The sequence below is a fragment of the Nannobrachium achirus genome, assembly GCF_963921795.1.
Source record: "Nannobrachium achirus genome assembly, chromosome: 17".
NCBI lineage: Eukaryota > Metazoa > Chordata > Actinopteri > Myctophiformes > Myctophidae > Nannobrachium > Nannobrachium achirus.
In genome coordinates, this window is record NC_137824.1 from 30,228,342 (window position 1) to 30,242,679 (window position 14,338).

Here is a 14,338-nt window from a genome sequence, read left to right on the forward strand (position 1 = left end):
AATGTTTCATAATAATCGGGAATCAGAAAACCCATTATCCTCTGCAAACTCACGGGAAAAGGAGAGCGAGCGACGCGAGAAAGAGAGAGAGAGAGAGAGAGAGAGAGAGAGAGAGAGAGAGAGAGACTGTGTTTGTGTTCATGGGTGCCCGGTAAAGACAAGAATTAAACCAACCCAGAAGAAGGTAGCCTATAGATCTTCTGGGTAGGCTACACGAGGAGCTGGTGGAAAATATAGGCTGAATATTTATAGGGCTTTGGTGTCACGGCGCCATGCGTTGGCTTGTAGTCGTAGAACGGTTATTTTTGGCTTCACCACCGCCTACTGGGGAGTATAAATTGGGCTGTTGCACTGTGCGTGTCACCAGGAGGAGAACTTGTGGGCGCGCTCTTTTGCGTTCTACTCAGTACTCACCACTCCGTGTGGAACCTCTCAAGCAACAGCAGCCAATGACACGCAGCCAGCTTCAGCATCAACAGCGCGCAGGAGGAGACGGACTGAGACAGAGAACAGAAGGCTACCGTCGAACGCTCTCCTCTTCTTCCCAGCGTCGAAGAGAATTGAGGACGGAATCCATGTGGATGCAGCTGTAAGGCGAAAGGAGCGGGGAGGAGGAAGATTTAACCTGATTACCACCGCGGACAGACCGTATGCTTGGATTTTGGCTCATTTTCCTCCAAGCCAATGCAAAAGGAAATATGCAGGGAAGCTTCGCCATCCTCTGCGCCAGTTTACTGGGGATGTGCTTGGGTTCAAGCCCAAGTTTTCCAAGTAACATCAACATAGGTAAGAGAATGTCGCGCGGCTTTTAACCCCTTGTTGCGCGCTAAACAGCTATACTCGTCTTATCTACATCTGCACATTTCTCGTTTCAAACTCGTGCCTCGTTTCATTTCAGTGATAATAAAGCAGTGTTTCTCAAACCTTTAAATGTCAAGGTCTCCTCTTAGCTCTGTTTACAAATGGAACAAATGGACCTGTTAGGGTTCATTTGGTTCCGTTTGTAGCCCACACTGGGTCAATTTATAGACCCTCCTAAAGAAACCCAGCTAGAGGGTCCCTGGAATCTACTTTGAGAACCACTGCACTAAAGAGTCTATCTTGTAAACCTGATTATCATCAGTTTCAATTGGGGTTAAACAGTCTATTATAAAACGGATAGTTTTTGTCCTTGGCTCTGATTGGTTGGGTGACTTGGGTCACATCCAATGCTCCATTAAACACACACCTGTGACTTCATGCATTGCACGAGCTTACTGAGCCAGACTAATGAAAAAAAGAAAAAAAAAATCTGATTTGTGAATTTTCATTTGCAAAAAAAACAGTTCAGCCTATCTTTAAGTTAGCCATTGTTTACAATATTTGGGGACGCTTCCAATGCTATAGAGTCCATCGGATTTTAAACATATCAGTCGCCTTGTTTGTGTAGCCTATAAGCAGTTGGGGACTTGGCCTACTTTCTCCAGTAGAAATTATTAATAAAAACGAATTTATTAAAAACACATCTATATTAGATGTGTTTTTAATAAATTCGTTTTTAATTATAATTTCTACAAGAAAGTAGGCCAAGTCCCCAACTGCTGACATGAAATTCATATCACTATTATTATATAGACTATATAACAATAGTGATATGAATTTCCCATTGTCATATTTGTTAATGATTTTATAATCCACATGCACAAGGCTGTGGTTTACAGCGATCATGACCAGTTGAAAGGGGAGTTTTGGTATTAGAGGATACAGCCTATTAACACCCTGTTCTAACATATGTAAAACATGATCTCTAGGGGCACATTTTTTTTAATAACACGTTTCCTTGTACTCCACTCCACAGGAGGATTATTCCCTACTGACTCGCAGGAATATGAGATATTTCGGTTCGCGCTCACCCATCACCAGGACATCCCCAAACTGGTGCCGCAGGTGGATATGGTCAAGATGGGGAACAGCTTCTCCATGACTTATGCCTGTGAGTACAGGGGCGTCACAAGTGGGGGGGGGGGGGGGGGGGACTGAGTTACAGGGCCCATGGTGGAGGGGCCTTAATTATTTTATACTTTAGCCATTGAAAAATAGCAGATATACAAGCTCACACTGCGAGCTTGTAGATCTGCTATTTTTGAAAAGTCGTTGAAAATGTGTGCAAATCTTTGAATATATAGCGAACATTTGTAACTCAAAATTTGCTTCTGGGGGTCCCCCACTAAATATTTTGAGATGGGGTCTGTGGCCAAATACATTTCATTTTGGGGGTACTTCACATGAAAAGGTTTGAGCACCACTGACAGAAAATGCAAACATTTTCACTTTTTTTTCCAAAAAAGCAAAGCTTGCAGAGCTTGTATATCTGCTATTTTTCAATAGTTAAAGCACACAATAATGTGTAATAATGTGTTCCCTGTTTAAATGGGTAAAACCGCAGTGAATCCTTGTACCCAGTGCCCAGAATTTGGTGCGACACCCCTGGAGTACAGTATGACTTGACTGTCAAATGCATTTTACACAGCTGGTGTTTTTCTGTTCTGTGAAATTGTATTTACTCAATCTGTTGTTTGACTCACCAAAAGAGTAATTTTTGGGCTGAAACTACACCATAAGTATTACACAATACATTTTAAGTGTAATATAGGTCATATCATCGCATTAATACGCTTTGTGTCTTGAGGATAGCTTTGGCTATATGCTATGGTGCTCAGAGGTGATTTGATAAAGCCATTCAATGCGAGTATAGAAACCATTAGCTATATTTCAATTATATTTGAATGGAACCCAAGCTAACAGGGGCCCTGTCCCCAAAGGGAATTTTAGAACAGTGGTCCGTTCAAAAACAGATTATGCATTGTGCATCAACTCTGCCTTTGTCCTATTGTTGCAAACCTTGTCAGATTCAGTTTTAAAGATTGTCTGATCTGTGCGGAATCTAAGCAGATCTGCCGTTGCCTACTGGAACATGGCCAGAATGTTTCCCTGGCCGTCATTGGTTTTAGCTGATATGTGAATTTTAAAATGATTCCCTTCCCGGAACAGGCAATGTCATGTTGCTTTGAACAAGAAGGGAAAACGCATTTTTGCCACGGATTGCAATCCAATCAGTGTCTGCCCACCAACGCGGAGGTTGTGAACTGGAATCCCAATGGTGTACAGTAACTAAGTACATTTACTTAAGTACTGTACTTAAGTACAATATTGAGGTATTTGTACTTTACTTGAGTATTTCCAATTTCCAATAATTTTACTTTTACTCAACTACATCTTGGATCTTTGTACATTTGAAAACTTGAATTGAAACATTCTGCATAATGAGTATTTTTACTTTTGATACATTAAGTACACTTTGATGCCAATATTTTGTACTTTTACTCAAGTACATTTTTAATTACGGAGTTTTACTTGTAACAGAGTATTTCTACATTGGAGTACTGATACTTTTACTACAAAATGCGATTACTTTTTCCACCACTCTCTGTCGCATCCGTGGGGCATCCGGCTTTGTCGAGCATCTACACATCCCTCCCCTGTGGGAAGCCAGGTGGGGAGGGTGATAATTGTCACTGCACGTAACCCTACGGGCTGTGGTGGCACCTGTCAGCAGGGAGTGTTGGACGGGTGGAGTAGGACGACGGCGTGCGTTCCTCTGAGTGCCGGTCTTGAGTTGAGTCTCTGAGTTGCCTACCCAGGGCTTTGGAAGGCAGTCATAGATAATTGTAATGGTATATGAGAAGTCTTATATCTCTTATTATATCTCACACACCTTGCTCACATGATTTCAAAGATCATGCGAGAGTTTTAGACAAAAGTTGTAGGCGTTGTGGTCAAAAGGTTGTTTTGAAGAAAAGGCAAAATGGCGGAAATCTAATCTGCCAGAAATGGCTATATGGGGAGTTGTGCCATGATCCAAAGAATCCAGGGGAAAAGGATTTTGATTGTTCGACCTACGGTTCAGTAGTTATAGGCCAAAACTTTAAGGGGCTGTTATAGCGCTACTATGAAGCCAATTAGAAACATTTGGAGGTTCTTCTTTGGCCCTAAGGGGAAGTTTCACGCCACTCTGTACAATGGTGTCGGAGATAAGCTGTTCACACACACGGATTGACGGACACGGACGGACACATTCGCACGGACGAGAGCGAAAACATAATGCTGCGGTATATTTTCATCCATGCCTTACCCCTCATCCCTAAAATCTTTGCCCTTTTTTACTATTTTGAAAAACCTTTTAAAATAGTTAAATTGACGTTCTACATCGACACATTGTGAGCTTGTAGATCAGCTATTTGAACTATTTAAAATCAGTTTCCACCTGCTGGTCACTTTGCCATGGAGAGAGAGTTAGATGCAGCTATAAAGAAGGATATTCTAATTCAGATGTAGTATTAATATGGTAATATGTTTGCAGCAAAATTCAATCATGAGTCCTTGAATTGGAAATAAAGTGGATATTCAGCAGAACGGAAGCAGATTATTTACGTAGATTAGATAATCAATGTTTAGCTCTGCTAACGGGCTACCGCTGAACATTGTTTGTTAAACGAGAGATTGCCTAACACTCTAGCCTGTATAAGAAGAGCGGCAGACATCCCATGCTGGATAATCTGATTTAAAGAAGCATCTACGCCAAGTCCGTATTAAGAACCCTAAAGGACAGCTCATCCATTTTCATATCATGTTTCATGATATTACAGCCAGCACCTTCTCTCTCCCCAGCTTAATGTTGGAGGCTGGAGCAAGTAGTATTTAACAATGGTAGCTAAACACAGACTGGAAAATTACTGTATCACTTATACTGATACTTACAGTATGTATCAGCCTGTTGTTTAGTTAACGGTGGATTTGTGTGTTTTTTAAGCCAATCTGAAAGAATGAATTCTGTCTGTAAAACATTAGCTACTTCCGAGAGAGGTGGGATGTCTAGAGGATTGATCCTGTATATACCTTAAGTATTGTATTACTGGTATGTTGTATAATCCTATTAAATGTTAAGTCGATAAAGCCACCTCCTTTCATCTCTCTACAGGTATAAATGATTTTCAGTTCATCCTGATGGGGGGGGGCTTCTGTATCAATCTAAACCATTATCTGCCATCAGTTCCGCCCCACCCACTCACCTCCTCCACCTGCTGGGCGGAAGGGCTGTCTTACCAAATGTAAACAGTGTCACGTCGGTCCCATTCATTTGACAGTGCTCTTTTCAGTGTGAATGGGACGTATGAGGGTCAGGCTGGAGGATGGACGTCCCGTATAGAGCTAGTGGGTTCACACAGTCTGTAGCAGCAGGGGAGATGATTGATTACTGACTGAGACACAGCATGCTGACAGCTCCAGGACGGCTGCACATGCAGGATGTGTAGGCGCAATAAAAGCTATCTCCATAGTGATTAAACCATTGAGTCATTAAGAATCCTCTTTCCAGAATGGTACCCCAGAGGCAGCTATATCTTCCCTGAATCCTGTTCCATTGGAACTTGCTTTTATTATCTCTACGAGGCCAAAGTTCCGGAGACGGAGATGTTTTCACCGCTGTCTGTGTGTACTATATAATGCATTACACATACTGTATGTCAGGCGTTCCCAAACTTTTTTGGCTCGGGGCACCCCTATAAATATTTTTTTCTTTCGAGGCACCCCTACATTATTATATTCATAATTTTCACTCCCAGCACCTTATATTTATAGCATATTTTAGTGATTATGTTGCGAGGAAAACAACATAGCCATTTTGGTTGGAACCGACTGAAAATAACTTTGTACTTCAAGTTTAAAATTATACTAAATATATTTTTAAGTATAAGAAATATTATCAAATGATCTCGCGGCACCCCTGGACTGCCGTCGCGGCACCCCAGGGTGCCCTGTCACCCACTTTGAAAACCCCTGCTGTATGTGACACCATAATTCAATCATTATTTTGAGCAAATATTTATAGTTTATATTGCCTATAATGGTCTAATAGTGCTTATCATAATTGTGCGTCCTCTGTAACGTATTACCCTGTGCACAATTTTATTTGTTTATTCTATTAAACCTTTATCTAACCACGTCGATGTGTTAAGATATAGAATATATTTTAAGAAAGGGACCTGGCCAAGAGGGCAGTACATTACAGCAAACATGAATTAAAATGTAGGATTTGGCTGGCACAAATACTGAAACAATACTGTTTCAGATTGTGACAAAGACACCATCAAGTGATCAGTTCAGATAGCTTCAAGTCTTCCTGGAAGGTATTCCATGCAAAGGGGACAGTCTATTTAAAAGCTTTTTACCATCTAACTACAAGCATGTGGAACAGTCAAGGTTTAGAAAAGCTGAGGTTTTAGTGATGTACAAAGATATAAAGGGACCAAACCAAGTAGAGCGTCATAAAGCTCGACCAGTGGGTATGCCTACTGTACATAAAGAGATGAGCAATATGCTTTTTCATACAGAGTGCAATGATGTGTAAGAAGATGTCTACAATCTTAATGCACAATGATAGACAGAATCCAATGACTGCACACATTGAGCAGAAGCATTCATGTACAATAGGTCACCATAATCAAGCAGGGCCCAGGGCTAAGAAACACAATAGGTGATGCACGTTTGCATAGCAGTGGCCATGCCTGTAGGTGACTCGTCTGATCTGAGCGGAATCTAAGCAGATCTGCCGTTGCCTACTGGAACATGGCCAGAATGTTTCCCTGACCGTCATTGGTTTTAGCTGATATGTTATATGTTCTACAAGCCAAACTATTTCTTCTTAGCATGTTGTTATGACAATGTTGGATATGTTCCAAATGTATGTATTATGTATTTTTTATGAATGTATATTTCTGTATGGCTTGCCTTGTATATTATTTCCTTGTATCCCTCTTGGCCATGACGTGGTTAACAAGCTGATTGTGATGGCCTTTTGTATCTCCCATTAGCCTCATTCCTTATTGGCTACCGTCAATTAGCTGGTTGCCTACTGTATTTAAAGCCAACAGGGACAACATGGCAATGGTCTGCGGACCGATCCAAAATGCCTACCCTTTTGTGTCCAAAGCGGCTCAACACTGTTCTGTCAGTGTGCTGGTCTTTTATCATAGGCCTACTGAACTGCTATGCTGGCCTCCTGCACCAGGGCCAACCTTTGGTAAGTCTTGATTCGAGAGTGCAAACATTTCTAGATTATTGGCTTTCCCCATAAACTGCCATTAAATTACACTGGGCCAATATGCTCTACTAATAGTTGACCTCTAACCTCAGCTGTTCATTGACCATTGTCGTCCTGTGTTCATGTTGTCCTTTGTGTTTCCGTTATTGAGCTCGACTCTCTCACTCAACAAGATGGCATCTCGTGTGGTTTGACATGCCTCGTGGTGACACGCATGTCAGAGGAAGTTATGAATGTCCTGGTTTGGCGGTCAACGTGACCATTTCTCAAATATTTGCGAGAAAGAAAAGAAAGGTCTGACACACATTCCTGCTTGTTATCGCGTGTTCTAAAATAGCATTGCTATCTGTGATGCCCGCGGCGGTGGGTTGGCCTGAAAAGAGGCCCAAGGGGCTTCTCATCATTATGAATTGACTAAGAAGTGTGTGTGTGTGTGTGTGTGTGTGTGTGTGTGTGTGTGTACGTGCGTGCGTGCGTGCGTGCGTGCGTGCGTGCGTGCGTGTGTCCACAAGTAGAGTAGAATTCAGGAAATGGACATTGTGAGAACAATTTGGTCCTTGCAAGAGACACACAATAGTTACCGTATTTTATGTAGTAATGCAAACGTGTGTATGCGAACAGTGGGAATATGAATATGCCCGTGGGTCCCAGGGGTCTGTGAGTGCAAAAGCCAAGCAGTGAATGGGCCCTTGTCCCTGAGGATGAATGAGGCTCCGGATGAGGCTGATACCATCAGCTGGCTCCTATGACCAGTCACTTCCTACACACGTCTAAATACACACACGCACGCGCACGCACGCACGCACGCACGCACGCACGCACGCACGCACGCACGCACACACGCACACACACACACACAGAAAAGAAAACACACAAAAAACAAAAAGATACGAACACATGTACTCACAAAAATGGTCATGCTTGCACGCACGCACGCACACACACACACACACACACACACACACACACACACACACACACACACACACACACACACACACACACACACACACACACACACACACACACACACACACACAATGTATGGTCAGTTAGATGACATGCTTAGGTGGACTTCTGGACTAGGGAAACGTCGAGACAGAGAAAGAGAGAGAGGGAAAGGGAGAGAGGGGGGAGAGAGATAGAGATGAAAAGGGGGTTGTATACAGTGTAAACTTGCATACTGTAGATGACTGAATATGTGTTCATTGATCAGCAGTGTATTGTACATTTATGCCGCAGAGGTGGTAATGATGTGAATGTTCCATGTTTCACAGATGAGCGCACTTCTTCTGTGTGTGTGTGTGTGTATCACGTGATATCTGACCTTTCATCTAACATCCCTGTTTGTATGCATGCGTGTGTAGTGGCTGTCAATGTGCAGGTGTGCGAATGTACCTCTGCGTGCATTGTACACACATGATGAGAAGAGGAGCTTCCTGGATTTGCTCAGTTTGTTTCATATGCAGCTGAAAATTACCGGATCAGATACGATGTTCAACATAATTAGTCACTCTTCTCCTCACTTACATATCACATTACCATAATCTGCTGTTGACTTATAATAATGACATTGCTGAATCGCTAAATTTGCGACATCTCTCTTTGATATCAAAAGTCTGTGTGGTGGCTAAGCTTTGGCTACGTTTGGCAGAAGACTCAATATCTACAGAATATACTAAATTGTCCATAAAACAACAAACAAGAAGAAGACTGCTGCAAAATGAAACAATGTAGTGACTAGTTACAGTATAACTTAGAAGAATTAGATAATTTTAGGTATAGGCTACAAGCAGCAACCTGCTTTGCATTTGGTGTTATGCCCAAGCCAAGCATCCTATTAACAAACTGTTTATTAAGACTAATTAGGATCCACGGAAAAAACAATTTGTGTTGTCACTCCAATGTGGGCTGCAGTTTTTCCCCCAACTCTCAGAGGATCCGATCTCTGAGCGAGCCCTGATCGATGAACTGAGAACCACACAGTGGCCCGTCAGCCTGATCAATACAGGATAGATGAGGCCGGTGTAGAAAGAGAGAGTGTGTTGTAATTCATCCTAGGCAGTCCTCGAGGACGGATATGTATTATTAGCAGTTGATGGGATGTGCGTAGTTCCGCCCAGGCATGGGGATGCCACAAGCCACATACTGTAGGTTATGCAACGGTCAAATACAGGTACTTTGAAACACACATCTCATGTTCCTTTTTGCAGCAATAAACCACACACTGTACCAAGTCTATAACATGTTACTGCAGGTGTCTCTGAGATTTTCATATATTGGAATGAATTATATTACCTGCTTTTCTATATTGTTGCGGTACTTGTTTTGGTACAATCGAATTTCCCCTCTTGCATTACAGTAATAAAGTTGTATTGTTCGTATAGTCTAAATGTATAGGCAATCCTATCACTGCCATTGCAGTGGATGGATTAGATCTAAAAACAATATTGATGGTCAGGATTTTATTTTGTCGAGAAATCATATTCTGTGAAGATCGTTACTAGTTCATTAAGTTTGTCTTGTTTTTTCTTTTAATTAGTTTTAACTTTGAGAAACATGGTTCTCCTGAAGCAACTGAAAAGGGAAGTGCACTTGTCATGCTTATGACAAAGCAATCAAATCCTTCGTTAGCTATATCATTTTGGTCGTTTCGACATGCTGACGCTGCACTAATTCCTTATCCTTAGCCATGGGTCGTGACTCGGGCAGAGCCATGGGTGACAGGTGGGCTTTGGGCATGATTAGTACTACATTCCTGGAGTTGCTGAAGAATGTGATAAGGATTTACTTGCATGGGGAATCTGGATAGAGAAACATTTCTTTCCAGTTTCCACCAACCCTCTCCAACAGGAAAGAATGCCCCAAAAACATATAGTCTCACTGGGATGTGATAGTGAGAAGGCAGCGGGCGGTTGGGGATTGGAGGTTAAGCTGTCATTTCAGACCTTGTGTCAATCAGACCTTGTGTCAATCAGACTCATGGGAGTTGTGTTTTATTGTGTAGCCGCCGTGTCAGCTGTCCGTTCACAGCGGTGATGACCGGGTTTGTCCTCAGGGTTCATGGGACGTCAAAATAGTCAGCAGAACAGCGTTTCACTTTTCCCTTCTGACATTTGGGGACAGGACAGATATTTGTCAAGAAGAAAACAATGATAGCAGAGAAAACTGGACTGGACTGCAACCGGCCAGGTGCAGTAGGCTATTGGTTTGATGAATGTGGAGGCATCATTGAGTTCCTCAACAGGAGTCCTGGGGAAGGAGAACTGCCCACAGCAAGTCAATGTAAATCAGTTAAATCTCAGATCCCAGATCAGCACTTTGATCGAGAACACAACTTCATGGCTGCAGTACGATGTTTGTATCTCAGTCTCTGCTTGTTTGTGAAGATGTGAGTGTGCGTGCGCGTGCGTGTGCGTGTGCGTGTGCGTGTGTGTGTGTGTGTGTGTGTGTGTGTGTGTGTGTGTGTGTGTGTGTGTGTGTGTGTGTGTGCATCTGTGCGTGCGAGTGGATTGGAAAAGGGGTGCATGTTTAGAAGAGGAAAACATATGTGGTTGAATCTCTTCACCCTCTGATCTGAGGATTACACAGTGAAATCCTCAAAGTGTTTAGATCTGAGTGTACAAATTGACTCAAATGGTTCATTCGCGTAAAATGTCTTGCTGGGTAGCATTCACACGAATAGCTCTGTTGACTCTTAGGTAGGCCAAGGCCAAAACCACTATTCTCTGGTGGTGATGAACCAATGATTTTCATGCAAACAACTACTTTGTTCTCTTTGTTAGCCCAATTGTCTTTCAGCTGCTGTTCTGAGTCCTGCTTTGAATTCACAGACTTACTGCACATTTAAAAGAATTCTTCATTCTCAGGAGGCTCTGGCAGCTGGGTCCAACTTAAGATGTGTGGGTTTGACAGTTACGACTTGTGTTAGAATATGACTTGCCTGGTTGGGACGAGGGACGAGCTTGCTGCGGTGGAGGAGGAGTGAGGGACAGTCCCTGGGTTGTGTGTCAGCTGTCATGTTTTTTGTAGCGGAAACAGATGTTTGGTCCCAACTTTGTCATGAATCTCAGCCGCTACTGTGCGCTGTAATGAGGAACAAAGCTTGTTAAACTTCGTCGTGTTGTGTAACTCAGCCCCGCTAACCCTCGCGTCGACGGCACAAGACAGCTCCTTGTCATCCACACAACCGTGCATGTGGGCGTTGTGCGATGCTAAATGACTGCTCTGTTGGAACAGCAGAGCTGGTTTCTCTAGCAGAATGAGTGAGGGAGACCTACTACCGTACTGTCCTGTCAGCTCTTGTTGAGATGTGGAAAATGAATTATAAGTAATTGCTGGTGTACATCTCTAGCTATCCTGACTTTGTTTATAGAATGGTATCTATCAGTTCCCAATGAACACGCATCCGATTTTACAGGCTCCCCTCTCCTCTTCCTGCTGCTCCACCTCCTCTGTCAGAGTAGTGAGTGATGGAGGGCTTGGGCCTTCCTTCTCCACCTGTTAGCCCTGATGCGCAGATGGAGGCCTGTTTGCAGAGAGGGACGATTGTAAAGAGGCTAATTGGAACTCCTCTACCCCCTGCCTGGACCGTTTTGGTCTGGGCCAGGCTCTGATCTGTTGCCCAGGTAAAGTGTTTATTTAGCAGGCTGTGGGCTGTGGGGGCTACCCTAGGAACCAGATTGGAGGTGTAGAGAGAAACAGCCTGGGGTGAGAGACAGCAGAGTGGGAAGGTGAGAGACAGACAGACGCACACACAGACAGACAAACAGGGAGAGAGAGAGAGAGAGAGAGAGAGAGAGAGAGAGAGAGAGAGAGACAGAGAGAGATGTTACGTGATGAAGGGAGTGCTCTCACACTCTTGATTACTCGGAGCGTCTGACTCATGTATTATTTTAAATGCAAATCATTTTGTTTGTTTGTTGTGCACACTCTCATGTTTGGCGCTCTGGAGTGCATGGCTCTCTGCTTTTCTCGCCCCTTAATTTTAAAATAATGTAAATTACCCAGCTAATGAGGTGACTCAATGCCATTGTTTTATTACTGAGAGGAAAAGGAATGGAATAGTTTACCGCGTAGTCCTTGTTTCCCACCATGTTGTCCTTGTAAGCCTTGTGAGGATCCTCAGCTCTCTGAAGTCCATCTAACTACTATTTTGCTTTCGTGATTACTTCTGTATCTAACTGACAGCTTTCTCTTCTTGTCTTCCTTCATTAATTTATTGTTTCTGAAACTATTCTGTATTCCTTTTTTTTTTCATTGTTTCCTGTAGTGTTTTAACTTCTCTCTCTCTCTCTCTCTCTCTCTCTCTCTCTCTCTCTCTCTCTCTCTCTCTCTCTCTCTCTCTCTCTCTCTCTCTCTCTCTCTCTCTCTCAGCAGAAATAAACACTGCTCTGTTGCTCTTTCGCAGGCACTTAATCTCTCATGAGTGTGCAGGAGCTAAAGCTGTGTATGTCAGGGAACGGCAAGCCTTCATCCCTGGGGTGCATTTCCCCAAGGCGCCGCACGTATGGCCACGGGGGAGTGAGGCGGGCAGACAGACAGACAGGAAGACAGGCAGAGAGCCAGGCAGGCGGAGAGACAGTCAGGCAGAGAGGCATGTGAGACAGAGAGACATTTAAGGCACAGAGATAGAGACAGGCAGAGAGACAGAGAGACAAGCCGATGGAGCAAAATTACCTTCTTTCTCCCATACTGAGAAAAACACTCCTCCACACCCTGAGGAACCATTGTACATTTCTCAGTTGTTGTGGAGGAGGCCACACTGACATATACTCTTTGGACATTTTGTTTTAGTACAAGTCGTTCCAATTCAAGGGGAACTCCCACAGTAAACAGCACACGTTCACGCCCTCCCACTCAGTGGTGTCTGGAGGTCAGTAGTGGTGCTGCTCTCCACCACCCAGGACTCCCTGTCCTCAGACAGAGATTGATTGCACCCCACCCCCCCTACACTGCAAAAAAAAAAACTCTAAATTTAAGAAAAAAAAATATGTTTTTGAATGTAAATCGACTAAAAACAAGCAAAACTATCTGCCAGTGGGGTAAGAAAATTATACCTGGTAAGAATTGTTGAAATAAGAAAATATATCTAGGCTTTACGGAACTTGGGAATTCTTTAATTAAGTGAATTAAACCGCATTCCAAGTAATTAATTAAGTCATATAAACTCAAAATGAGTTGGCAAACCTCTTCAAATACGTTTTTCAGACTCATTCCAAGCAATATATTTAAGTCAAATAGACTCATAACTACCCATTTAAGTCATAGAAACTCAAAATTAGTTGGCAAACTTCTTCAAATAAGTTTTTCAGACTCATTCCAAGCACTAAATGTAAGTTAAATAGACTCGTAACTAGTCATTAAAGTCATAGAAACTCAAAATTTGTTGGCAAACCTCTTCAAATAAGTTTTTCAGACTCATTCCAAGCACTATATTTAAGTCAAAAAGACTGATAACTAGCCATTAAAGGTCTTGAAATAGGTGGCAAAATCCCCTTTCAAGCACTGTACCAAGTCAAATAGACTAATAACTAGCCATTAAAGGAGTAGTTCACCTCAAAATGAATTTTCTATTGCGACCCAAATCCATTTGGGTCCCCATCCGGACTCAATGGTGGTAAATTTACAATAATCGGATTTTGTCTTAGGAATGCAACAAATACAAACAAATATATTCTTGAACTCAAGTCTCCATGGCGTTGAGTAAACAAAAGAAGAAAAGTCATCACTCCTTTAAAGGTCTTGAAATGTAAGTGTTAATCCCTTTCCAAAATACCCTAAAGCTACTCAAATACGCGGTAAAAAGCAAAACCTGAAATGTATGAAAGAAATGAAGGCATAATGAATGTTCTCAAACTTTATTATAAAACAATAAAGTGTGAGAGTGTTACAGCAAATTGTTTACAGTAGTACATTTTTGAGTAAACACTGAGTGAATAGATTTACTAAGCACTTTTATGTCTGTCTCAGTTGAATTTACTATAGGGATAATCAAGGCACCCTATTTCCCTCCAGCTCACCACCACCAAAGAAGCTGGGAGGACTTTTCCTAAACCGTTTACATACTAAGCACTTATTTTTGTTGAATTTGCCTTAGTCAGGGCACTCCCAGCACTGGACAATAAAGAGACCTAAACCAAACCAGAGATCAGTGTCACAATGTCTATGTTTGTCCATCCGCCATGCATGCTGACACTA

The 14,338-nt window shown here is 42.6% G+C and overlaps 1 protein-coding gene across 1 annotated transcript in view; it reads left to right on the forward strand.

Annotated features, from left to right (window-relative positions):
- Nucleotides 1–698: 698 nt before the first annotated feature.
- LOC308301652 (glutamate receptor 1-like) overlaps nt 699–14,338 on the forward strand; it is a gene marked incomplete at both ends in the record, with an annotated part of 73,711 nt that continues 60,071 nt past the window's right edge. The window contains 2 exons of the mRNA XM_080745715.1: nt 699–786; nt 1,838–1,972. Of these exons, the coding sequence (XP_080601841.1) occupies nt 699–786; nt 1,838–1,972 (223 nt within the window). The remainder of the gene's footprint in view (nt 787–1,837; nt 1,973–14,338) is intronic.